The 25,823-nt window shown below is 37.0% G+C and overlaps 2 protein-coding genes across 4 annotated transcripts; one reads left to right on the forward strand and one right to left on the reverse strand.

The window, feature by feature from the left end:
- Nucleotides 1-2,106: 2,106 nt before the first annotated feature.
- Nucleotides 2,107-10,392, forward strand: LOC132564219 (uncharacterized). 3 transcript variants are annotated; one of them, XM_060228892.1, is made up of 2 exons: nt 2,107-2,459; nt 6,047-10,392. In XM_060228892.1, the coding sequence occupies exon 2, from the start codon at nt 6,355-6,357 to the stop codon at nt 7,909-7,911; it is 1,557 nt and encodes a 518-aa protein (XP_060084875.1). In that variant the 5' UTR covers nt 2,107-2,459; nt 6,047-6,354; the 3' UTR covers nt 7,912-10,392. The 3 variants fall into 3 exon arrangements, with proteins under 3 accessions (XP_060084875.1, XP_060084882.1, XP_060084890.1); XM_060228899.1 differs by having other exon boundaries at nt 2,107-2,444; XM_060228907.1 differs by having other exon boundaries at nt 2,107-2,276.
- A 7,141-nt stretch (nt 10,393-17,533) lies between these two features.
- On the reverse strand, nt 17,534-25,294 carry LOC132564585 (uncharacterized). Its single transcript, XM_060229239.1, has 2 exons — nt 25,190-25,294; nt 17,534-19,381 (listed from the first exon to the last, which is right to left on the reverse strand). Exons 1-2 carry the CDS (start codon nt 25,292-25,294, stop codon nt 17,534-17,536), a joined length of 1,953 nt encoding a protein of 650 aa, XP_060085222.1.
- Nucleotides 25,295-25,823: the final 529 nt, after the last annotated feature.

Here is a 25,823-nt window from a genome sequence, read left to right on the forward strand (position 1 = left end):
TTTTCTGAAACACAGAACACAAAATTACAATGGCTCCAGTTCTGGATTAATCACCATTCAAAACAGATTAAACAGGGATCCTTTCTGTAATTAAAAGCAGAAATTAAGAAATTTGGACAGATCTTAAGAAAGTTTAAAATTTACTTTAGAATTTAGAAACATTGTTTAAATATTTATTCCATTTTTAAAATTTTTATGTTATCATAATGTGCACAAAATGTATATAAAAATATAAAACGTAATAAATTTCATAAGAAAACAATATTTCTATACATGTGTGAAGATCAAGATTTTTCAAAACGAACTTAATATTGCAACTCTGAAAAATACATTAAAAGAAACATACATAGACCATAAATACAAAGCTAGAGGTCATAGGGAGAATCACTTCAATCGATTCAGGAGTGAATGGGTTAGATGGGGGGAACCAAACTCAAAAAGAAAGTTGAAACCAATTTAATTCTTTTCATCTTCTAATGTCGATCGTTTTATCAATCTCACATCAACAGAGGAACAACAAAATGGGCATGGCATTACTTTCCACCTTTGTTAGTGTTTTTGATTTATATACACTCGGGGCAACCACTATTGATATTAGTACGATAGTGTATGAATGTGAGGTTGTGTGTGTGTGTGACAGTGTGTGCGTGTATGTATGTGTGATTGAGGATGAAAGGATATGTGTTACTTTGCATGTGTCTGTCTTTATTTGTGTTTTGACTTATATGCTGTGTGATAATTGAAGAATACTCATCTTGTTCTTTCAGGACTAATATTGTATGATAATGTGTGTAACATATTGTGTTCTTGTAACAACTTTTTATGCTAATGTAGAAATAAAAGTTGCAATATTTATAACGACAAAATCAGTAACTCCTCGGATAAAATGAGTCATTATCGGTAGAACTCAAACAGTGGTTGTAGAAAAGGTGACATCTCCTGTTAATGTCAATTCTAAAGTACCTCAGGGGTCAGTTATAGGATTTTTAAATGATATCCTAGTTGGACATAACACCAAAAGGATTTAATCTATTGCTTTCAGATGGCACCATTGCATATAAGTAAGTACACGATGTCGAAAGAGTACAAACACAATTTGACAAGATACCGTGACAGAAAGAATAATCTTAAGGAAATGCAGTGTTAATGTGCTCTCCCTAAACAAAAATAAATAACAAGATCGTTCATTCTTGCGTAAATTTAATCGCCATGTATAAGTATTGATAAGTACACACAGAGTGGTTGATGAGCTTCATCTTGAGACTAATTGTTATGAAAAGCACGTATAAATGTACATGTTTTGCCTGGTACGTTGTCAACTGGTCGTTGTTCGGCTATCCGACGACAATATGCCTTTCCGAAGACAGTACGTCCATCCGGCAACTTATATTGAACCACAAAACGTACGTTAGTGGTAGTTTAGCGTGTGGGACGTATATTGATAACCAATTCGTCGAATGACCATGACTTGTTTTCAAGGTCAAAAGTTCAAATGTAATAGAAAAAAATACATCCATTCCCGGCACCTAATTTGAGTGTATATTACGGTTTTAAATAATCATCTGTGTCAACCCTCAAGCATTTAATATGAAATGTACTTAAGGCAACTCCTGGCGGCTTCTTCTTCAAAACTGTAACGCCAGAGTCATTGCAGATTTGTTGCTTACTGGAGGCTTAAGCAGACAGACAAAGTGACACATTTGTAGTATGTAATTGTTATTGTTTAAGTAAAAGACCCATGTATAAGAGCTCACTCATATACACTCTCGGATGTACATTCATCATTTGAAGTAGGCTCCATTCTTGAACGGTGTGTTAGGCACTGGGGGCACTCCACGGTCGTTATCATTTAACTAAATATGTAATTACGGTGATGACGTAATCATGAAATATTATCAGACAGAAATAAAATCCTTATTTTGCAGAATTGAATTGATATAACATTTTGTTCCTGGGTTGATAAATAAACCAAGGCCGTAAATCATTGCAAATTATTAACCTAGAAACTCCGTCGAAATCATTTAAAGGAAGTCCTCATCAGGGGCGTGAATCATAGCATCTTAATACTTATAACCTTATACAACTGTCGTTGTTGCAGTATCTCAAAACTTTTTGGCGTCACGGGTCCTTGATATTTAAAGATTTTCTGGATGGAACAAACGAATTTATTTTTCGTTAAAGAAGGCGCCTTAACATCCACATGACATGGGCGTGTTTCGGAAAATGACACCGACTGGCAACGTTTCCAGTGACCTAGACAGTTGACATTTTCCAGAGTAAGTGAAGATAGGGCAACAGATTCACTCTACATTACTGTTGACATTTACCAGCAATTTTGTTTGGTGTTGATGTGTTTAGACTGATTGTCGACTTCTAGTTGTCCTTTCATGTACTTATAAACTGGAGCATATTCAGAAGAAAATACTTCTTAAAACGCTGAAAAGGTATGTTTTCTGAAGGTAAGTTACTTAAGCCAGTTTATTTAAACATTTTCATTTGCAAAGTGAAGCGGACATGTTGGATACAGTTCATATGATATTGAGATATTCTTTCATGGTCAGTTAATCAAATTCTATAATAAAACATTTAGTTTTAACATAAAAAAGGATAGAGACATAAAAACGTATTTTCTGTCGCATATTTCCACTTATTCCAGCTATTATCAGGTGCCGTGTCCTGTTGACCTTGGAATCAATGTATACACTCTTGATAGTCTTTTTTTATTTTCATATGCTCGCAAAAAGGAAAGTTTTACGTGAAATCACTGACAGTTCAGAAATACAAATGTCAGCAATATTTTAATACAAAATTCTTGTCATTAGACCTATCTAATATGTAACTAGCCTGCAGAATGTACGGTATTTCCTCGACTGTCTCCCGTGCGTACTGCCGTATTTTATAGGCAAGTAATGTAAAACTATTCTTCATATCTAGGATGTTTCGTATATATTCTTCATTATATACTTTTGTGTTCTGGAGTAGATCTATATCCAATGCGCACGTACTATTTTTATCACGAATATTTCAATCTTTGTACCTACATGTATGTTTAAACCATTTGTATTGTTATTCCAATGTAAATTCAGCTACAGAAAATAAGTAACAATTCCTACATTTCCCTTTCATAACCACTGGTGGTCATATTATACCGGAAACCGTAGGTGGCATCCCAAGGGCGCAATTGACAACGCGAACAACAACAAAATGGTTTAAAAAGCAATTAGTAAATCGATTTTTCTTACTATTCTTTGAAAATACATACATCATGTCGTATTTCATCTAGATGTCTGATGTATCTCTTCATATTTAAATCACGTTTACAAAATCGAAAAATTTAGGCAAGCTTTGTGTATTTTCTTCAACTAGATAATATGAAACACGCGTACGAGGAACGATTTTCCCTACAAATACATTACTTTTTCTACACATTCACCTGTGGACACACGGAAGACCGAATTTCGTGTGCTGCCCTACTCTTTCTCTCGCGCTTAAAGTTCTTCCCCACTGTTCCTGTTGCATGAACATTGATCCATGTTAAAAACTGCGTTCTGGCTACGTTTTGAACACGAGTAAATCTGTATAAAGCAATTGAACCTTATTCACTTACGCCATACTATTTTTATTGTATGTAAAAAAGGGTATAAACTGTAAAAATACAAAGAAAAAAACATAGAAACCTCACACCCCAACCCCCACCCCACCCAAAAAAAACATAAATATTATTTCATCCTGACACAAAGGTAATTGTTACATTCCATCGATTGGTGAGTTCTATAGTCACAATATCAACCCGGATTGTGTTTCCATCAGTCGTCAGACATGAAGTATTTGTTTTGAAAAGACTTTTTCTGAATCAGAACGTGCATATATATCTACCGCTGATTTGCTTACTAGCTGGCATCAACTGTTATGCCGAAACAAACGAAATTTATAAAACATAATAACACGGCCCAAGTTACGTACCCCGTGCACATTGTAGTACAAAAGGAATGCGTAGCGTCCGGTTATCGCTTGATGTGAAGTGATAATACCGGAAGCTGCAGACTCAAAGTGCGAGAAAGTTATACGTTCATACACTCGTGACTAACTGATATATTGAAGAGTGAACGTTGTTTATCGTTAGAGAGTTGGCTAGAATTTGGTGTTTTACTTATCTAAAAGGAAATAAAGCAAGAAATTAATGTTTGTCGCAACTAAGAAGTCATTTAAAATGATTATGTGACATTCATGATTAAACAGGACGAAAACTATACTTATGAGTGCTGTTTGCTTAATACCAACATGAACATCAACAACACAGCAGCACCACCAACAATAAACAACAACACAGCAGCACCAACAATAAACAACAACACAACACCACCAACAATAAACAACAGCACAGCACCAACAACAATAAACAACAACACAGCAGCACCAATAACAATAAACAACAACACAGCAGCACCACCAACAATAAACAACAACACAACAACACATCACCACCAACAATAAACAACAGCACAGCACCAACAACAATAAACAACAACACAGCAGCACCAACAGCAATAAACAACAACACAGCACCACCAACAATAAACAACACAGCACTACCAACAATAAACAACACAGCAGCATCACCAACAATAAACATCAACACAGCCCCACCAACAATAAACAACAACACAGCGGCACCACCAACAATAAACAACAACACAGCACCACCAACAATAAACAAAATACAGCACCACCAACAATAAACAAAATACAGCACCACCAACAATAAACAACAACACAGCAGCACCGCCAACAATAAACAACATCACAGCAGCACCACCAACAATAAACAACAGCACAGCACCAACAACAATAAACAACAACACAGCAGCAACAACAGCAATAAACAACAACACAACACCACCAACAATAAACAACACAGCAGCATCACCAACAATAAACATCAACACAGCCCCACCAACAATAAACAACAACACAGCAGCACCAACAATAAACAACAACACAGCACCACCAACAATAAACAAAATACAGCACCACCAACAATAAACAAAATACAGCACCACCAACAATAAACAACAACACAGCAGCACCGCCAACAATAAACAACATCACAGCAGCACCACCAACAATAAACAACAGCACAGCACCAACAACAATAAACAACAACACAGCAGCACCAACAATAAACAACATCATAGCAGCACCACCAACAATAAACAACAGCACAGCAGCACCAACAATAAACAACAACACAGCAGCACCACCAACAATAAACAACAACACAGCACCACCAACAATAAACAACAACACAGCAGCACCACCAACAATAAACAACAACACAGCAGCACCAACAACAATAAACAACAACACAGCAGCACCACCAACAATAAACAACAACACAACACCACCAACAATAACAACGCAGCAGCACCAACAACAATAAACAACAGCACAGCAACACTACCAACAATAAACAACAACACAGCAGCACCAACAATAAACAACAACACAGCACCAACAATAAACAACACAGCAACACCACCAACAATAAACAACAACAGAACAGCACCACCAACAATAAACAACAACACAGCAGCACCACCAACAATAAACAACAACACAGCAGCACCAACAACAATAAACAACAACACAGCAGCACCACCAACAATAAACAACAACACAACACCACCAACAATAACAACGCAGCAGCACCAACAACAATAAACAACAGCACAGCAACACTACCAACAATAAACAACAACACAGCAGCACCAACAATAAACAACAACACAGCACCAACAATAAACAACACAGCAACACCACCAACAATAAACAACAACAGAACAGCACCACCAACAATAAACAACAACACAGCAACACTACCAACAAACAACAACACAAAATGAAATAACATTACCTTGAATTATTAAAATTATGCTATTAAAAGCATTATTACTAACGTCGAGTAAATACTGATATAGATTCTCTATTTTTTATGTCCATCAGAATCACCCATTCTTATTATTTTCACTGTTTTCTCTCTTTCCAGAGTATGAACCATCTTACTTCACAGACATCTCACTGAAGTCATCAACAAGGAGGAACGTTAACAAATTCATAAATACAGCGAACCATGAAAGAAATCAAAGATAAAGAATAATGTAACAACGCCAACGACGACAACAAAAACCACGGAAGCAGAAACAACAATAACAACCAACAACAACAACAACAACTAAAGCAGCAACAACAACACAGCAGCAAAAACGACGACGACAACAAAAACAACAAATTTTAATCAGCGATATTCTTGGAGTGAGGTGGACACATTAAGGATAATAAAGAATTAAGGTATCCATGGCTACACTTTCGGAAATAAATGCGGCCGAGGCTTTTCGCCAATTTCCGTTGTCCGTTTATTTATCGATTTTGTCCCTGGTGGGACTGATCGGGAACTCCATCGTTCTTTACATTTACACAAAAGTTTACACAAATTCCAACTCACGCTGTTTCATCTGCTTTCTGTCAACCGTTGACCTTATGACCTGTGTAGTCGCAGTACCGATTGAGATTCTAACAGTCCTGAACCAGTACGAGTTTGATAACCCTATTGCTTGTGGAATATCTCGGTTTGTAAACTCAGCGGGGACCGTTGCAGCGTCTACAATATTAATTTTGATAGCTATCGACAGATATCGTAAAATATGTAAACCTCTGAAATGGCAAATATCAAACAAAATCGCAAAAATTTTAAGTGTGTGTTCGTTGATATTTGGCATTGTATTTTCAATACCTAACATTTTTCTTTACGGTGTTCGAACCAGAGAGGTCGTGTTCGAGTCTTTTGTGTACAACGGTACTGAATGTTCTGTTAGTGATGCTTGGTCCGAATCTTCCATTCCCCTCATCAACAACGTCATCACACTGCTTTTGTTCCTCGTGTCGGCGGTGACACTTGTTACGCTATATACTATCATCGGCAGAAATGTCCGGTTCTTCGCAAGACGCCAAGAACAAAGGAAGAACTCTTCAGTTGTCTTGGATACGCACAGTGATGTCCAAAATGCAGTGAAGAGGCGTGTTTCGGAGATGAGGTCACAAGATGGTCTCTCAGTGGGTTCGTCCATTGACAATCCTGTACACAGAACTAGAAATTTACCAATTCCGCGAGACAATGACTCTTCTTTAAAAAATGTAACGCTTACTCACAGTAAATCTTCGGACCCACTTGTTCGGACACTTGACAGAGAACAAAGTATGTCGGAAATCGTTCGGACACTTGACAGTGAACAAAATATACCGGAAATCGTTCTGGCCATTGACAGGGAGCCATGTCTGTCGGGAAATGTTGATTTAGAACAAGATCTGCAGAGCAAAAATGATTCTGGAAGTAAAGAGGGCAATGCTGTTTATGAAGTTGAGACAGGGGAAACGATTGGAAACACGCCAAAAAGTCTTGTGAAAAGTCAAGCTGTGCAAAAGGATTCTCTCGCCAAAAAACGAACTCTATCAGATACAAATAATAGTTCCATCTCAAAAATATCAACCCTGAAATCTCCAATAAGTAGCATGCTCCCGTCAAACAACCGGAAAACCTCACGTGACACACACCAACTGAAAAAAAATCTGGCGAGAAGTACCACGTATTTGATGTTTATTATATCCATGGTTTTCATTTTGAACTTTGTACCATATCTGATACTTATCATCCTCAGAGAACTCAAGGATGACTTTGTAGACAGCTTACAGAACAACGACGCCGCCAGGACTGCTTACCGCTTCTTTCTGAGGTCCTACTTCGCTAACTGTGCTGTGAACCCTATCATATACAGTATATTTGATAGAAGATTTCGGCACGCATGTAAAATGACGCTGAGATCTGTAATTTTAAAATGTTTTGCTGTTAAGCACTGACCTTCATGTACCTGCAGGTAATGTTGTTAAAAATATTATGCATGATTCGAAATCATGTTCATTACTTTTCACACATTCAACAAGAAAAGTATCAGTGTTCATTCTTGTGCTAACGGACTTCCTTTTGTCTTAGTAAACATTTCTCTTTTTTGTGGTAAGCGTCTCCTTTTGTCGTGGTAAACATTTCCTTTTCGCTTGGTAAACACCTCCCTTTGTTGTGGTGAACATCTTCCTTTGGTGTGGTAAAATTTCCAATTGTGGTAAACATCTCCCTTTTGTGATAAACATCTTCCGCAGCAAAAATCTTCTTTATTGTGGTAAGCATCTCCTTTTGTCGTGGTAAAGATGTGCCGTGGTAAACATCTCCATGCATCGTCTTAGCATATCCCTTTGTCGTCGTAAGCATATTCCTTTGTCGTGATCAAAATCTCCAGTTGTGGTAAGCATCTTATTTTGTCGTGGTAAAGATATGTTTTAGTGAACATCTCCCTTCCTCGTAAGCATCTCTCTTTGTTGTGATAAGCATCTCCCTTTGTCGTGGTTCCCTTTGTCGTGGTAAAAATCATCTCTCTTTTGTCGTGTTAAACATCTCAAGTTGTAGCGGCAAACATATTACTTTGCTGTGGTAAAGATATGTTGTAGTGGTTCAAGTTTCCCATTGTTGACATTACAAAACCGGATTTCCGATTTTATGAATACTTGAGAATATTATATAGGATGTTTGACATTTGTTGAAGATTGGCTTATACAAATGAAATAGCTGACATGTGACAAAGTATGATAGAGTATAGCAATAACACAGGGTCTTACTCAACGTTATAGCAAAACGGATATTTGACATTCGATAGAAAATGAAATATTCGTATTTTACTCTTTGAAGAAGACTATTTTGTATCATACCTAACTTTCAAACTAATTTGAATATAATATTTAACAAATGAATTTATACACTGTAAATAACGCGAAAATAGCATATACCTTATTAAGCCATTAGAATATTCATGAATATAAAATGGTAATTCCATTCTAATTAATTACTTGATAAAGTCGTATATTCTCATAAACATGTATATACTGTTGTGCCTATTTATAGATAGGCATAAAACTATATAAATTATATATGGAATATTAACTAAATGAGTTTTTAATCACATGATCAATTATTATTAAAAATTACCGCTGTAAACATGCTTTCCAATGTCATCTTGATCCCATACGTGTGATCTTCATTGTGACGTCAGGATGTTGATTTTTAGTGTATACATGGTATAGTTTGATACTTACGTTCCTTAGCTCTGAAATGAAGTCAGTCTTCAAACAGTTGCAGTAATGAAATCCTTTAGAAAATCCTTTTATACGTTACTGGTGAGTGTGATTTCGTGTTATTGAAATTTATATACTTACAACATTCATCACTTATGAGAAAATATGATTTATATATATATATATGTTGGCATAGATAGTCGTGGTGAATGACCAGAATACCATTTATAAGATTATCCAACAGACTATTGACATATCTATAAGAACTGTGCCTTCTGCTGGGTAGATATTTTCGTTTTCATTGGAGTTGAATTTATTGAAGACTTTATCAAAACAGGTCATTAAGACCTTGCAAAGTCGTTTGATTTCAATATTTTGATGACGTCATGTCTTTAAATAAGAAGACATGTATTGACAACGTCCTTTGCATATACACATCAGAGTTTGAAATAAAGGACACAACAGACTCTTCTACATCTTCATCTTCATCATTTCCTATACGAAACCAATATGGATAGCTTTCCACCAAGCTGTATGATAAACGTGATGATTTCAGTTTCACTGTTGTGAATTTTCCATTTCTGGATAGCAACATCCCTGCATCTCCAACCTGTGGTTGATTCGATATTCTAGAGTCTTTTCCCATCATCACGATTTCCATGCAAGAAGTCGTCATCTGACGGGCAAACTCGTAACACAGGATTTCAAAAGATGCAGGTTGATGAAAATAATGGGAAAGTTTTATGGTCGCCATCATTGAGAAATATTTTTTATGTTTGTGCGATATGAAGATGGCCTTGTCGGAGGTTCCTTAGTTTGTCTGTTGGTTTCGTTGTTTTATGCCTTGTTCTCATTTGAGAACGTGACATTACGTACTTGGATTGACCAAGGTTTACATGGCGGGTGTCGTCGATGACGCAGAAGGCGCACACTCCTCTGGAACATCTGGTCTTATTCTCCTTGTACTTTTTCATACGTCTCCATGAAAATCTATCTTTTGTTCATAATTTGCCCTATTTTATTGAATTTGAATTTGGATTATGATAATGTTGACATGTTGGTATTTTCTTGTCGTTCTTTCTTTAAAGGAACTGTTTTCATGACAAAGAAATGGGACTTGTTGGCACTCGCGTTTTCTTTGTAAACATGAACTTTTGAGAATGGCTTGTATTCCAACTGTATTAAATCTTAGATTCGAAATAAATAAGTAATATTTCATTGTTATTATTTCTTTATCTGTATAATATAAACAAGTGTAGTGCTTGTTGTAGGTGACGTTCTCTTCCGGTGGATTTATATCCCCTATAATTGCCATAACCTGCATGCAGCGTTTGATTCAGTGGGACAGAGCAAACACTTTAAGTTCTTTTGAGTAAAAGAAAAGAATTGGATTAATGCACATATGATACTGATTGTCAATTACTAAGGAAACCAAAAAATAATAGAATAATGAATCACGTTATATTTTGTAAAATGTGCACGTTGTCGGGCTTGCAGACATTTCATTTAAAATATTGAGGAAATTCTCGAGTGATTTCCGAATAATATACCTTGGAATGACTTCCTTTATAAACGGATATAAACTAAACAAGTCATTGAGAGAGATGACGTAATATGATTCGGACTGATGAAGTTTATAAACGATATGTACACGATGTTTTGATCCACTTATCCAGTCGTCCATTGTTTTATTGTTTACTTAGAATTATGAATTTCCTTTCTCTAATACTTCCTTATATATGTTTTCATCGGATACTAATTTCATTATCTTTAAGGAAATTGTTCACTTACTATGTGGCCATCATTAAGGGCCTGTCACACCTACACGTCCTTGCATGGCGTTCATACTACGACCGAGAAAAAATGGTAAAACATGGTGGGAACGTTGAGAACGGCTTAAGGACTTGTTGGTACTTGTTCGGAACTTGAAGGGGGCGCAAAAGAACTTCCTCGAATGCCAAGCCGCGGTGACGGTTTTGAACTGTTCAAAACAGTCGTGGTACGAACGCGCTCTGGCCAGAACGGGGTAGGGACTAGTTGTAAACTTCGAACGAACGTACCTCAAACGTCCATGACGTACTGACAACGCGAACGTGCATACATCTGGACAAATGTTGGTTCTTGTTGTGAATTCGAGAACTTCTGACTTGTGGTCTGAGCCTGCATCCACTCTTTAGACTGGGACTGCCACACACTTCCTGGTATTGGACCAGAAGGCCATTGAGTAGGATGAAGCTGCCACAATTGGGAAAACTGTGGACACTGGGAAGACAGAGGTTGCATCTAGGAGGACTGCTGGAAGCTGTGTGCTGGTTGAGGTTGGCAATTAGAGTTGTTGAGCTGTTCACTCTGGTCCTGGTAACGCCACAGTAAACTGGAACATTCACGCTGGAAGCCTCTCCAGAGAGTTGCATGGATGCTCTCCATACCAGTTTTCAGAAAGTCAGCAAATGTCGTCCTCTCTGTCACCTTCGACATGGCCATTACCTTCTCCTGAAGTTGGCAGGAAGACTCGATCTTCTCACTCATTCTACCGACCAGAACATCTTCGTCATCAACAGCACTTCTTGACTTCAGTTTAGCCTTGCCTTTGGATGGACGAGAATACGTGTCTGTGTTTGACATTTAAGTGTGGTGTTAGACGTCTCAGCAGTCCCAGTGACAGATCCCTCATCATCACTGGATAATTATACAGCATCACCTGCAGACCCGCCAGTATCACCAGCTATCTTTGCCCTGATCTGTTACGATAAATGAGAAGAGAAACATGAGTAATACAGAAAACGCTACAAGTGCGTTATATTGAAATATACATGAAATATACATGGAGTTCTTAAAAATACAACTACAGATAATGTAATAATATGCTTACATTGACAAGGGACCATGTCTGTACTCTATGGATATGCCCCTCCAAGAAGGAAAATTTCTGCAGCACCCACTTTTCGCGATCAGTCAGCTGATTAGCCCCATCCCCCGATTTCCTCAATTTCAGTTTCCCATATCAGGTCCTCAGAGATTTATACCAGGTTTGTATAAGACACATGAAAATATTAAACAAACAATATTAAAAACATATGTACAAGTACATTAATGCATTAAATGTCAATGTATATAACACGCATAATTAATTACCGGCATCCCAATTTTCGCAAAAAATCCCACGTTCTTGCCACGTCCTAGTCAATTTTTGAGAACTTCAAGAACGTCGCTTGAACGCCATGCAAGGACGTGTAGGTGTGACAGACCCTTTGCAGACATACCTCGGCGTTCCGCTTTGTTTGTCAACCTTAAAAGTACCAACAGGCACATACTATATACGACCAGTAAAAATCCATATGTATACAAAACCAGACATATATAGCTTGTTTTATTTGTAATCAAGATGAAGTGTAACTTTAATCATTTTTCTAGTAATTTCTTTGACCTGCTGTGGGATGATCATAAAAACAAACGGAAAAAGCTATTTCGTCATCTGCAAAGAATATTAATTATGCTAGTCTTATCCTACATCAATGGCTCCTGATATGTATCTAGTGTTATATACAGTAGTAATATGTTGCAGCCAGGTCATTACCTACACGGACCGTGCTCGACTTTCGTTTGTGACTACAATCACGAGACAGACTACGCCAGTTATTTCCGCTGTCGGTCTTGGCCTGATGATCAAAGTGACTTTAGGTATCACACTAAATATTGTATACTGAGAGGAAAAAGAAACGCAATTAGGAATTTCCAGGTCAACCACGGTATATCGAAAAGGGTTTTAGAATGTAATTATGGTGTAACTGGAAGATAGTTGACCACTCTGTCATCTGCGAGAATTTCATTTGTGTACGTTAAGTAAACCTTTCAAATTTGACGTTGATTCAAGTGTACCCCCTACTCAAAATGAAGTGCGTTCTGGACCATCAATATTGTGTGCGCCCCCCCCCCCCTCCTCCTCTCCCGCGAGCATTGTGTGCATTGAATTGATCGGGGTATTAACCCTCCTCATTGGTATACGATTCCATTACTCATCCAGCGCCAAGGCCAACTGAGCGACGTTGTTTGGAGGATTCGGCCTACGTCTTATCCTTCTGTCCAACTCGTCCCATAAATGTTCTATTGTGGAGAGGTCTGGGCTGTATGGGGGCCAGTCTAGGGTGGGGACATTGTTTGCTGCGAGATAACCACGGCAAACCCTCGCTACATGAGGCCGGGCGTTGTCCTGCTGAAACGCCAGTTGACGCTGCTGTACTAGAGGAACAACGTGCGCGCTAGGACTTGATCTCTATAGCGGACGGTCGTGAGATTTCCCTGAATAACGATCAGAGGAGTCTTGATACCATGCGCAATCCCTCCCCATACCATGACCGATCTTCCTCCAAAGCGGTCATTCTCTATCACACAAGCATCTGCATAGCGCTCGTGGGTACGTCTATAGACACGATGTCGGCCGTCTGCCCAGTAAAGCGAAAACCTGGACTCATCTGAGAACAGGATCCTTCTACAACGTTACATTGGGAAGCGTCTTACGGAATGTGCGTTCAGCCATTGCATTCGTCTGGCACGTCGCCACGCATTAAGCTGTGGTCCAACATATGGCCGCCGCGGTCTTAGACCGAAGGCACGCAGTCGAGTACGCACTGTCTTTGGATCAATTAGAACATGATGACGCCCAATTGTGTTCCTTGCTGTTTCCGTGGCCGTCAGAAAGGGATTGCGTAGATGCGAAAGTCGCATTGCCCTATCCTGCCGACGCGTCGTCACACGAGGGCAACTGCTTCGGGGACGGTTTGCAACCCTTTCGGTGGCATGTAGTCTTTGGATGAGACGGCAAATGTTCAATGGATGGACTCCAAATTGATTAGCGACCTGATTTTGCGGGGTAACTTGCATAAGAAGTGCAATGGCACGACCCCTGTCAACTTCGGACAGTCGTGGCATTTTTTACAGTGAGCTTAAAATGTGGGAAATCAAGACGGACATGTCTGAAGATTCGCACACACAGATTTTGAACCAATCCTTTATACTCGGTTCGAGATATCGTGCTTTTGTCTCTTGTTCTTTTGTATAAGCGGCGAGCGCAGTTTAGTTATGCATCAGTGATTTTAATACGGTACCATAGGGACCTAACTCAAATGCACACATTTTGACAGTTTCAAGGTTTTACGTCAAGGATTTAATTTACAGTATTAACTTTTCTGTTAATTGCGTTTCTTTTTCCTCTCAGTATATATGGCCTCCAAGAAACCCTAGTTGACTGTATCGTTTGATACGGGCTCCATTTTGTTGCAATTGGTGACACATATTCTGATCTTTACGGAATGCAATGGCGGATTTCATTCGCGAAAGCCGAATAATCCTTCGGGATGTCATTTAACCAAGTGCAATTCAAAACATATGCTCCACTCTAGACCCCGGTTGCTGAATGTGTGTGTGGTTACCTGTGTGGAAAGACTCTAGACCCCGGTCGCTGAATGTGTGTCTGGTTACCTGAGTGGAAAGACTCTAGACCCCGGTTGCTGAATGTGTGTGTGGTTACCTGTGTGGAAAGACTCTAGACTCCGGTTGCTGAATGTGTGTGTGGTTACCTGAGTGGAAAGACTCTAGGTCCCGGTTGCTGAATGTATGTGTGGTTACCTGTGTGGAAAGACTCTAGACCCCGGTTGCTGAATTCAATTTGCTGCCACTAAACAAACAAGAACATTAAATGCAAAAGTAACACTGAAGATATCTGTGTGTGACCTGTTTCAAAAAATTTCCACCTGTGAAACGATTAACAAATATTCAGAAATTTTGACAGGATACGCACAAGTTAGAGGGTCAGCGCACGATACCCTTTAACATCCCGCTGTCTAGTCGCTAAGCCATTTATGTTAAATTCACAAATTTTAACTGTTACCAAAATGCCTTTTCATCTGGACAAAGTATAATTGAAAAACATTGTGTTATATGCACAAAAGCATACTTACAATATTGTTTGGTCAAGAAACAACAACAACAATAACAACTCTAACGACGACTGTGGTCTGATTTTACATTTATTTGTTAAAGAAACCTCTAGAAATATGAGGTGTGACAGACATGACCAAGCGTGTCGCTAATGTGATCATCCGTGTTGTTTTTGTTTCAATGGGAAGGTGTGCGTTTCAATAAAGTTTCCGTGCGTTTCAAGTTAAGTGTATGGCTATGTTTGACCTTTGACCCATGTATGTAACCCAGACATTGTGCTTGACTTTGAATTGACATTGTTTTTACTTTTTATGTCCCTGGATCGAAAGATCGGGGCCATATTGTTTTTGTGCTCTCTGTTTGTCTGTCTGTCTTGCCTATAAATATTGCGCCGTAAGAGCCAGGGCTTTCTTATTTGACATGTGTATTTCTTTTCACAAGACCTTTCAGGTCGTACCAAACTTTTTCACCACGTGACCTTGACCGTGAACTTTGACCTACATTTGAAAAAAAATGAACATTGGCCCATAACTTTTGCCTCATAAGAGGTATATTTTTCATATTTGGTATATGTGTTCCTTGAAAAAAAATCTTTCTGGCGGTATCAAAATATTGCTACAACCGGGGAAATTGTTTCATAAACATATTTTGCTTGTTATTTTTTTTCTGTAAATTAACGACATCTACAAACCGATCGTTTTGACAAAATCGACTTAACGAGAGCAAATGGGAAATATAAAACATTTAGGGTGGTGAGCCATTAGGAGCTAAAAATCGTCTGCTTCGTTGTAGGCGGGTCTAGCTATTGTCTAATAGACGTAAAATAAATATACAAAGTATATACATACATGATAGTTTGATGATCGGGTCATTGAGCTATTTACTAAGGTACAGTATGATTTCATCTTACACTTGGAATATTGACCTATGGCCTCTGACCTTTATAGGGTGCTTCACTAAACAAGCATCTGTAAACTTCCGGTATGATGTGTAGTTAGTAATGCTTAGAGACAAAGGTCCTATATATCTATATATTTTGTGTATAATGAATGACTCATTATAATGAATTAGGTGGTCTTCTGGTGCATTCGTGTTATTTTATCTTGCAATGCATTACGTTTTCACATTCACTAGGACATTCAAATTCATTTTCATGCGTACAGATACAAAAGAATTTTTATTTTTTTACGTGCTGAATTCCTCTTTTTCGCTTGGTGTTTAAAAACTTTTTTCTTTCGTACATTTACATGATAACTCCTACTTTATGTTAAATTTTCGTCGTAATCATTGGTCGAATACCTAATCCTGTATTTCGCATCTCCTGTTTTGTGAAATGAACACGTGATACAGACGTGACGACACAGCACGTTCATACTTACACTTAAACATCTTCACAATGAACAGTTAGGACATTCATTTATTTTGAAGCTCCTTCAATAGTTTAATAAACATCGGTAGTTTAAGGGGTCAAAGAAAGGGGTGGGATTATCACAAATCACAGGAAATGCATGTATTGAATTAATTAATTAATTAATTAAAAGCTGTTTTTTTATATCAGTGTTATCATCATTCTAGTAGGAGACTTTGGTTTGTAACCAAGTATAACCAATTTGTACGCTTACCGTGTGGTGGGTTTCAAGAGGAAATCCAACAAAAACAAGGCATGTTCAATGTTAAACATTTATTTTCCAGAATAAACTAACAAACCAAATAATATATAGTGATATTTCAACTATTAAATTGATTGCATATCAGATTAAAAAATATAAGAGCATCAAATTGATTTTGTAAAAATTGTTAAACAAACTTATTAGTCATATAACGAGCAATATTTTATTGAAAAAGAATAGGACGATTTTTAAAATTGACATTAACATTCGATAGAACGAAACTTTCTTACAATTGTGACATATTTCCAAATATTATTTTCCATAAAATACAGAGACGTTCCTGCAAATTTTCATTTGTTTATCACAGGTTTCAGTCTAAATACGACTCCACTGCAAATTTTCTTAAGACAGAATCATGGGTACTTATGTAATCGCCTTGCGGAATACTCAGTTGAATTAGATAAAATTTTGTCATGCACGTGTATTTTATCTGTGTTTAATTATTATAGATATTTATGAATCGCGATGCCCTATTCAATCTTAGAACAGATTTTAGGCTTATAGAAAAGTTTTCCAAGTACCTATCATCCTTATGATTGGTCAGTTCGTAGCCAATCAAAAAGTTGACTCCGCACTTTTGATATTGACATGAGAAAAATGAGATTCCATACAAGATCTTTCATCCGACAAACGACGGTTATAATTATACAAATATATCTGCTTTTAATATATAAAATAATATTGTTACAATGCACGCGTAAACTTGTTTACGCGTCATTTGTTGCTGAATAAATAAATTCTAAGATAGTCCATCATCCATTTATACCACCTCTAGTCCATTTGTTAATTGGCATCGTTTGCTTATGTTTCTCTTTAGAGTAGGACACTGATACTTGTGACTTATTTCTCTTTCCTCCAGGATAGAAGTCGTCTACTTTGATCTTACCGAATATGTGTTGCATAGCTTTACGAGGCCGAACATTGGCGGACTCGGACGGAAGAATGCCTATGTTATCGGGACCGCCCGGTAAAGAATTCTTCTGATGTGGTCGAAGTTTGAAATACGAAAACACATGAGGTTTACTTATTCTATCGGCAGCGAATTTTTCATCCACTTCGTTCATTTTTTTTAACTTTTCCAGACTCCTAGCCGCTATGGCGCGGTAGTAAGCGTCCCGGTGTATGTTTGGGTCGACACGTGGATGCACTCTTGGCGGATATTCCTCGAAATCCTCATCGTCAGAATAATCAGATTGTTCTGTCCAGCCCTCGCGATTGTAGACAAAGTCTTGGTATGCCTTATCATACTTCTTGTAGTCCTCGTCAGTAACGGTCTTACTTCTCAAACCCTCTACATGTTTTTCCGCGTGTATGCTATCCTTATCGTCCTCAAAACGCACGTGTAGTCCCGTGGCCTTCACTGACGCGAGCGGTGTGTCACTGAGAGGACGTTTACGTGACATGTCAGAATCATCTGACCTCATCGTCACTTTCGACATTCTACGGGTAAAACTAAGTTTACGTTTGGTGTCTGCCTTAACATCTTGTGTATTAAGTGTCTTCGTTTTGCGAACGTTCTTACCACATCTTGGACATTTACCGTGACGAGATGCAGAACGCGCGAACGTGCACCAATTCCCGTGTCCGCCTATGATCCCACATTCGTCACACTTGAGTGTGCTAAGGTCAATATCTGTGCACTCACACCATAGTTCCGGTGATCCGATTTTCTGAATGGTCATCGATGGCGGATTCTCTTGATGCGATCTCCTCCTGTCACCAAACGTCACTTCCGGTCCATCGGTTGGCACTTCCGGTATACCAAAGGATGTTTCAGGTTCCCCTGAGTTTAATTTTGAATTATCACGAGAAGGCGCCATTTCCAATCCTTCATTCGGAAGAGACGAGTTTTCGTCTCTGTGGTTGTATTTCAGTACACCTTCTTCATCTTCGCTATCGTCATGATGTCGTAACATTTCACCGGTTTGAAATTTCGCGGTCTTGTCGACATCTCTCTTGACCCTCTGCTTTTTCTTCACAACATGTCGCATTTTCGTTGAACGTGAGGGCGACTTTGATGTTGGGTCATCGTGAATCGATGTAATGTTTTTGCTGCTAGAAAGAGATGGTAAATAAGGAACTTTGAAATCGTCGTCCGATAGATATGTGTACTCCTCCTCCCTCTGTGATCCGGCCTCTGCAAATGTTTTATCACCCGCATGTAAAATGTGTTTTCCATTTTCCGGAGTGTCCTTATCAAACACAGGCGGAAGTCTGTATCTGTCATCATTATAGTCATAATCATAGTCCTCTACACCGTTAAGGACGGCAGTATCAAAATACTTTTTGCTATATTTTTGTTCTGGTGACGGGGAATTTTTGTTTTTTATGGTCACACTAACACTTAAATTGACGTTTGGATTAGCATGTGGCTGTCCGGGAGCTTTGTTTACGAGATGTTCCGGAGGAAGTACAGGAATATCGATATCCTTATCATCCTCAATAAACGTTGGATACGGTGGTCGAGGTGGTTGCATGTGTTCACAGTAAGAGAAAAAACCTTTCGCGAACAGGTATCCGTTGGGAATTTTGTGGCGTGCATTGGGGTCAAGTCGACTGCAAACATAGCAGAAGCCAGGAGGGAGAGGCCGGCGCCGTATCTGTAAAGTAAACATATGTATTTATTAGAATGGAACGGATAGTCTATTTACGTTATAACTGTTTCGAAATTGAAATGTAACACGACATTTGATTGGTCAATTAAAAAAATGAATAATTTGCGACAGTTTAACCAGACAACGCCGTATACAGACTTCTCGTTTGCTTATTTAGTCTGGCTGACAAGTGATTGTGAAGTCTAAAACCTCGACTAACTCCAACATATCCTTAAATTACGACACCAGCGACTAGAATGTGTTCCCGAATGACTGCCCGATTTTGACGTCACAAATCCTAAGAGTGGAAATCCAAATTTCTTAAATAATTCACAGAAGTGGCATTTAAATATCGTGTTTTTTCCACGGATGAATTAGAATACGGTTAACTCTTTAAAGTTTTAAAATTTGTATTATGCTGTCAACAAATATCCGGGTTTTTTTTCTGTGTCCTTTGCACGTCGCCAGTAAAACTCAATTTTCGACAGCATATTCATGATATACCGCCGCAAATTTCAAAACACAGCTGTACCTTTGTTAAAATGATGTCAAACCCCAGCCTATAGATAGATATACTTACAATACAGTTTATTGATTTGATTATATGTAATGCATCACGTTATCATAGGTTGAAATTGAACATGATGCAAATATGAGACTGTTGTTCATGTAAGAAACGTAATACGAATATTTCATCAAAACAATGTCATATGTTTGTGTGGAGACTTGTGACATTATCCAGCAGTTTGCGGTATGCTCTGAAGATACCGTTATGTGACATAGGATCACATGCTCTCATGATGTCAGGAAAGGACGAACCATTGCTTGATTAGAAAATTGTATAGCAATAGTTACTGTTATATTTACTGGCATCAAAACTGTAACAGATGAAGTCACGGACGAAACGACGGACGATAACTAATTGTGTATATCCGCCAACTTTACAATATTGGCATAGCAGTTACGGTCAATCATCTACGGTCTCCAACATTGATCGTCTTAATTACGATACTTTCATCTTTCAGTGTCTATCAGTATTTTAAATGATATATGATATAGTAACAAGGTTATCAAGATTCCGATGGTGGGGGATGGGCGACCTATCGGTACGGACTATCCCAACCACGCCCGCACTTCTCACCTCATCGGATCTGACCATAAGTGTTCAATTTCACGTTTTATTTAATATCTAATCTTACATTTTTTTTACTAATATGAATTTCAGTGTCTCGTAAGTCAATTTATGGCTGGAATTATTTCATATACATACGTATTATGTATATTTATGTGAAATATGGGTGACATTTTAATAAATATTCTATTCTTACATTCTTTTCTTTTTGATATACTTCCAAATAAGGATAGTGTTTTGTCCTACGTGCTTCTAATTAAGGTATAGTGTTTAGTCCTTAATTCTTCCAAATAGGGTATAGTGTTTAGTCCTTAATTCTTCCAAATAACGTAAAGTGTTTAGTCCTAAGTGCTTCCAAACAGGGTATAATGTTTAGTACTAAGTGCTTTCAAGGGTATAGTGTTTTGTGCTAAGTACACTTGAAATTGAAGAACACGAAGTTAGTGAATTCTTCTACAAATGTACTATGGTAACAGTCTAAAGTAACTTTAATAATTAAGAATAACGATAACCTTGAATCATATTTTAAACGAAGTTCCTATAATATTCACGATATTACTAGTTATATACACGCTACCGACCGAGGTTTGTTTCCGTTATCAATAATCAATAATCAATCGATATTATAGATTTATCTCGAAATCAATTATACAGAAGACACACACAAGAACAGCACCTACTAATACAATTTAGAATTATATACAGTACAGCCAAATAGTAAATTAAACTGCATAATACATCTGTTTCGTCCTTCCAGGACTCGTCAGTGATGTTAAGGACTTAAACTTTGAAACCTGGGAGGCGACTTGAAAATATCTAAAGTGATCGAAAAAAATGTAAAATTTAGATAGAGGGATGCATTTGCCCCAGAGTGTATATTCTGAACCGTGTCACTATTTGAATGAATTAAAATCATGGTTGATGAAAATTTCACATTTTTATATTAAAGGTTAATAACGCCTAAAAGTCAACATATATTTTCCGTACGATCGTTTCTTTGAATTTAAGGGCGTCACTTGAAACATTTAAAACATATGTAAATGATATCATATTATTATAACAAAGTATTTATACAACAATAATAGAAAAATAATTACAGTAGATAACACTAGTAATATATGGTCCTATAATAGCAGGTCTTCCACATATCACCTACCTCCTGGTGTGGTTTGGGTTTGATCCTATGACCAAACAGACAATAATTCCGGGTGATGTAAGAATCCATGTATCCATCCATGATATTGCTGGTAATTTTGACTTTTTATAAATGATAAGAATAACTTCCTATAGTGTTACCGTCACTAATACATAATGATTTCAATATATATCAAAATGATTATCAAATTCCCCAAAAGACATTTTGGTTTAAGAAAAAATGCAATCTCACTGTTTCTACATCATACGAGATTGATTTGTGAATATCACTAGTTTTCAGACTGTTGGTTAACTCCCGACATGGTCGTGACACCGGTGAGAAGTAAGGATAAGGTGTGATATCTGGCAATTTAACACCATCTCTGAAACCTGTTTTATTACATAGAATAGTTACACAGCGCTTATATAGAAACATTGTTTTAAATGACGAACCATTGTTAAAAACTCATTATCTATTGTCATATATGTCGTGTACTTTGGCGGGTATTGTTTTACATTTAACACAAGTACATAACGTGTTCATTCAGAGTTTTGGCTCGAATAGATTATCGATGATTTGTTAAATAAAGTGTTTGGTCATGCATCAATGATTTTCTATTCCCAAAGAGAACCTGTACAAATTTATAAAACTTCAATATTGGACTTAGAAAGAATTTTTCAAATATCCAAAAAAGGTAAAAAAAATGATGACTTTTGTTATTAACAAATTACTTTTTTCACAAAAGCACTAATTTGATTTCGGTTTTTAGATACAATTATATGGATCTAATCGATGTGCTTGATGTTAAGCTAGCAAATTTAACACGGTTCAGTGCCCGTTTACATGTTGTTTGTCGAATCACTCCGTTGTTATAAAATAGACATCACAGTTTCTGTAAAACTAAAAGCTAATACAATTTATTAGTGGCTATCAGAAGGTTCCTTTAATTAAGAAACGTAGGATGATAATCACTTACCACAAAAATTCACTGTTATATCGTTAAGCTGACTTAGTGGTTCAAAATTTCTCTTCGACCCTATTCTACCACACATTATTAGCTTAATGTAGGATAATTCATTCCTTTTAGATATTTTCGCAAATAAAAAATAAATGTGTAATTTTATATGATGAGGGCACATTTAAATGTTATGTCAGAAACACTTTTAATAAATCAGTTTTAATAATTTTACAATGGTGTCTACATTGATTAATGTTATGTCAAGTTGACCAGTCAGTGAAAAGATTGGTACAGATTTACACAATAAATAATATATGTATATTGTACACGATATAATACGTGTGTAAAAAACCCTACATTTTGTCTTATGAATATGTAGTTTCAACACGTGGTGAAGGCTTAAAGAGATGTTCTCCAATTTTTTTTCACCCCGTCTCGAGCAATTGTATAAATGCGTAAGCGTTGTTCCAAAACTAACAATACTACTACTGATATACACTATTTGCCACATACATCGATACGTCTCTTAAATATGTCATTATCAAGTACATACACGTATATAAAACACAAATACACACATAATTCATAAATGGCTAAGTGAAATCTTCATCAAAAAAATGTTGTTAAAACTTTTTTTAAACAATACGAATTTACAGGGAAAATGCGCCGGTAATACAGCGATTTAATTCTATTAAAAAAAGGAAATGCAAAAGTGAAACTAGATCATACTCAAGAAAGCGGTTTATCAACACATAATAGCTGTAATATAGTCACTTTTTAGCGCTATATTTCACCAATAAATTATCTTTATATTGCTTTCAATGGTTATGATTCTTATAATCAGTTTAAGATTTAATCCATTTCCAGGTACACCTTTTTACTATAGATAGAGTATCTTATTTTCTGAAACCTGAGCATTTATCTGAGAATCTTGGTATTTTAACCTGCGACAATACAACTGATATTAAAGCTTATTCAACGCACTGTAGATTAAAGGGACCACGAAATAAGTGCCGCGAAATCAATTTCAGTAGGTTACGTGCTTTATAACTGATCATGAAATTATGGCTTTACATTTTGAAAAAAATACCCAGAACATTTGCCTTTAAAAACCATATCAGACTTCTGTGAGAGATACGATCGTATTGTGTTGTCGCAATAGGTGGACCTTAACTGTATACACATACTGAGTACGCCCAGTCTGATTTAAATGGTGTACACAAATCGAGTACGCCCAGTCGGGCGGATATGGTGTACACAAACCGAGTACGCCTAGTCAGACGGATATAGTGTACACAAACCGAGTACGCCCAGTCAGTAAGACTAAGTAACGGTATATGGAGCTTGTCAGAAAATCAAACGATAACGGATACACGTGATGTAGACCTTAATAATTAAGTATTTTGTTGTCTTATTTGACAAATGATAAGTAACTCAAGTCAGATGCTACAAACATTAACACAAAAACGTTAATTCATCAAATTGTTAAACTGTCGTTAACAAAACAGTGTCTCTCCAATATTTAACTATTTGCAGCTTACCTGTAAATGACATAAAATTGATAATTACATGAGTGTTGTATATCTAATAACGTAAAATAATTTTTTTAAAAAGAAGTTACATGTAAACGATACGGAGGCAATTTTACACTGTCTGATACCTGTACAGAGACGTATACTTTGAATGACTGTAGTTAAAAGATGTTAAAAGATTACAAAAGTGTTTGGCTAGGTAGATACGACTGAATACAGTAAAGTTAATGGAACATAAAGGGAGACTAAGATTTAAAGTGCTGATAAGGAGGTCTAAAGTGTTCCATAATGTTATCTATCAATTAAAGGAATATTTCCGTCAGATTTCAAAAGACGTCACCTTCTTTGCCAAATATTAATTGTCCGTGATCAATTCCTTTAATTTGTTATTTCGTGACAATTTTTTGGTAATATTTTATCTTTTAATTCTTGTAAAAGCCGCCCTGCCAATGCAAGATCGTTGCTCTTATAAAATACTAATTCGTCACTTTTAATACATTGGCTTGATGTTATTTTTACGAAGATGTTGAATAAAATGTGAAAAATATCAACACTTTGATATACTGAAGGAAAAATAAAACACGTTACAAATAGCAGAGATACACTTCTAGTAGTGTAATCAAATTGATAGTAAGTGCATGACGGAAAAAAATAGTGAATTTAACAAATACGTGCACGTGTAAAATAACTTTGAGTACAATTTTCTGGCTGCATATTAACACTAACTAGTTAATGTTGATATCAATACGACATAAAGATTAGAATATTTTCCATTATAGCATGAACATAGGTTAGGAATTGTACTATAAGTTATAACTGTTAGTATCATGATATTAGTATGAAATATTCCTGGTTACACCTAAGTTCTAGACAGAAACTTACTGTGTAATATGTGAAAAACGACAGGTGCTTAAACATTCAATGGTAGAAATAGAACGATGAAAAGAGAAAGAGACGGAGAGATAGCAACATTGATCTGTAAATCGTTCTACAAGTTACGGATTTCATTTTCATTCGTGCAATTTTCTACACAAGTGAGAGTCCTGAATTTACTGACCGGATACTGCTGGACATCTTTAACTTCATTTACTTTTATTAGACATTTCACTCTATTCTGTGTCTTCCGAATGTCTCGCAAGTCCAGACTGACCGAAACCGCCATTTTTCGACCTCACAGCCATCCACGTGCAACCTACAATATTAACTACAACATTAAAACAAGTATATAAGATTACATTACTTACGTCAGTAGGGTATCGTTCATTAAGAATGCCAACCATCTCTAGAATACTAAGGTTCACAGGCTTGCGACTTCCATACCCAACATACATCGTCATGACTGTTGGAACACTTCAATATAGCTCTGTAGATGACTTGAAACAAAGCTAGAAAAAATTTATGCAGTATATTCCAGTCTACAATTTTTCCATCAAAAATCAGAAATAGGAGGAATGTTCTTGCGGAGCGTTGTTAAAATATTCTCCAACAACCTGTCTGTTAAAGAAGCGCTTTCATCCACTATTTATCTGTCCACTGTCCTAACGTATACTGGAAAAAGGTAGGCTGATCATGGGTCACAAAGTTGACTGTGTCTTAAGATATTCAAGAATACCAGCGATCTCATGCCATAATTTTAACCTTGACGGCGTAAAATGAACAATGCACTCGTAGATCAGAAATGCAATATTCTC

The sequence above is a fragment of the Ylistrum balloti genome, unplaced genomic scaffold, assembly GCF_031769215.1.
Source record: "Ylistrum balloti isolate Yb309-2 unplaced genomic scaffold, AGI_CSIRO_Ybal_v1 Utg369680, whole genome shotgun sequence".
NCBI classification, from domain to species: Eukaryota; Metazoa; Mollusca; class Bivalvia; order Pectinida; family Pectinidae; genus Ylistrum; species Ylistrum balloti.

What these genes read in the sequence shown, in the direction of transcription:
- LOC132564219 (XM_060228892.1), top strand. Translation starts at nt 6,355, where the DNA reads ATGGCTACACTTTCGGAAATAAATGCGGCCGAGGCTTTTCGCCAATTT.
- LOC132564585 (XM_060229239.1), bottom strand. Translation starts at nt 25,294, where the DNA reads ATGGCGGTTTCGGTCAGTCTGGACTTGCGAGACATTCGGAAGACACAG. An exon ending in AAGATGTCCAGCAGTATCCG is followed by an intron (nt 19,382 to 25,189) that starts GTCAGTAAATTC and finishes TTTACTTTACAG; the next exon opens with ATACGGCGCCGGCCTCTCCC.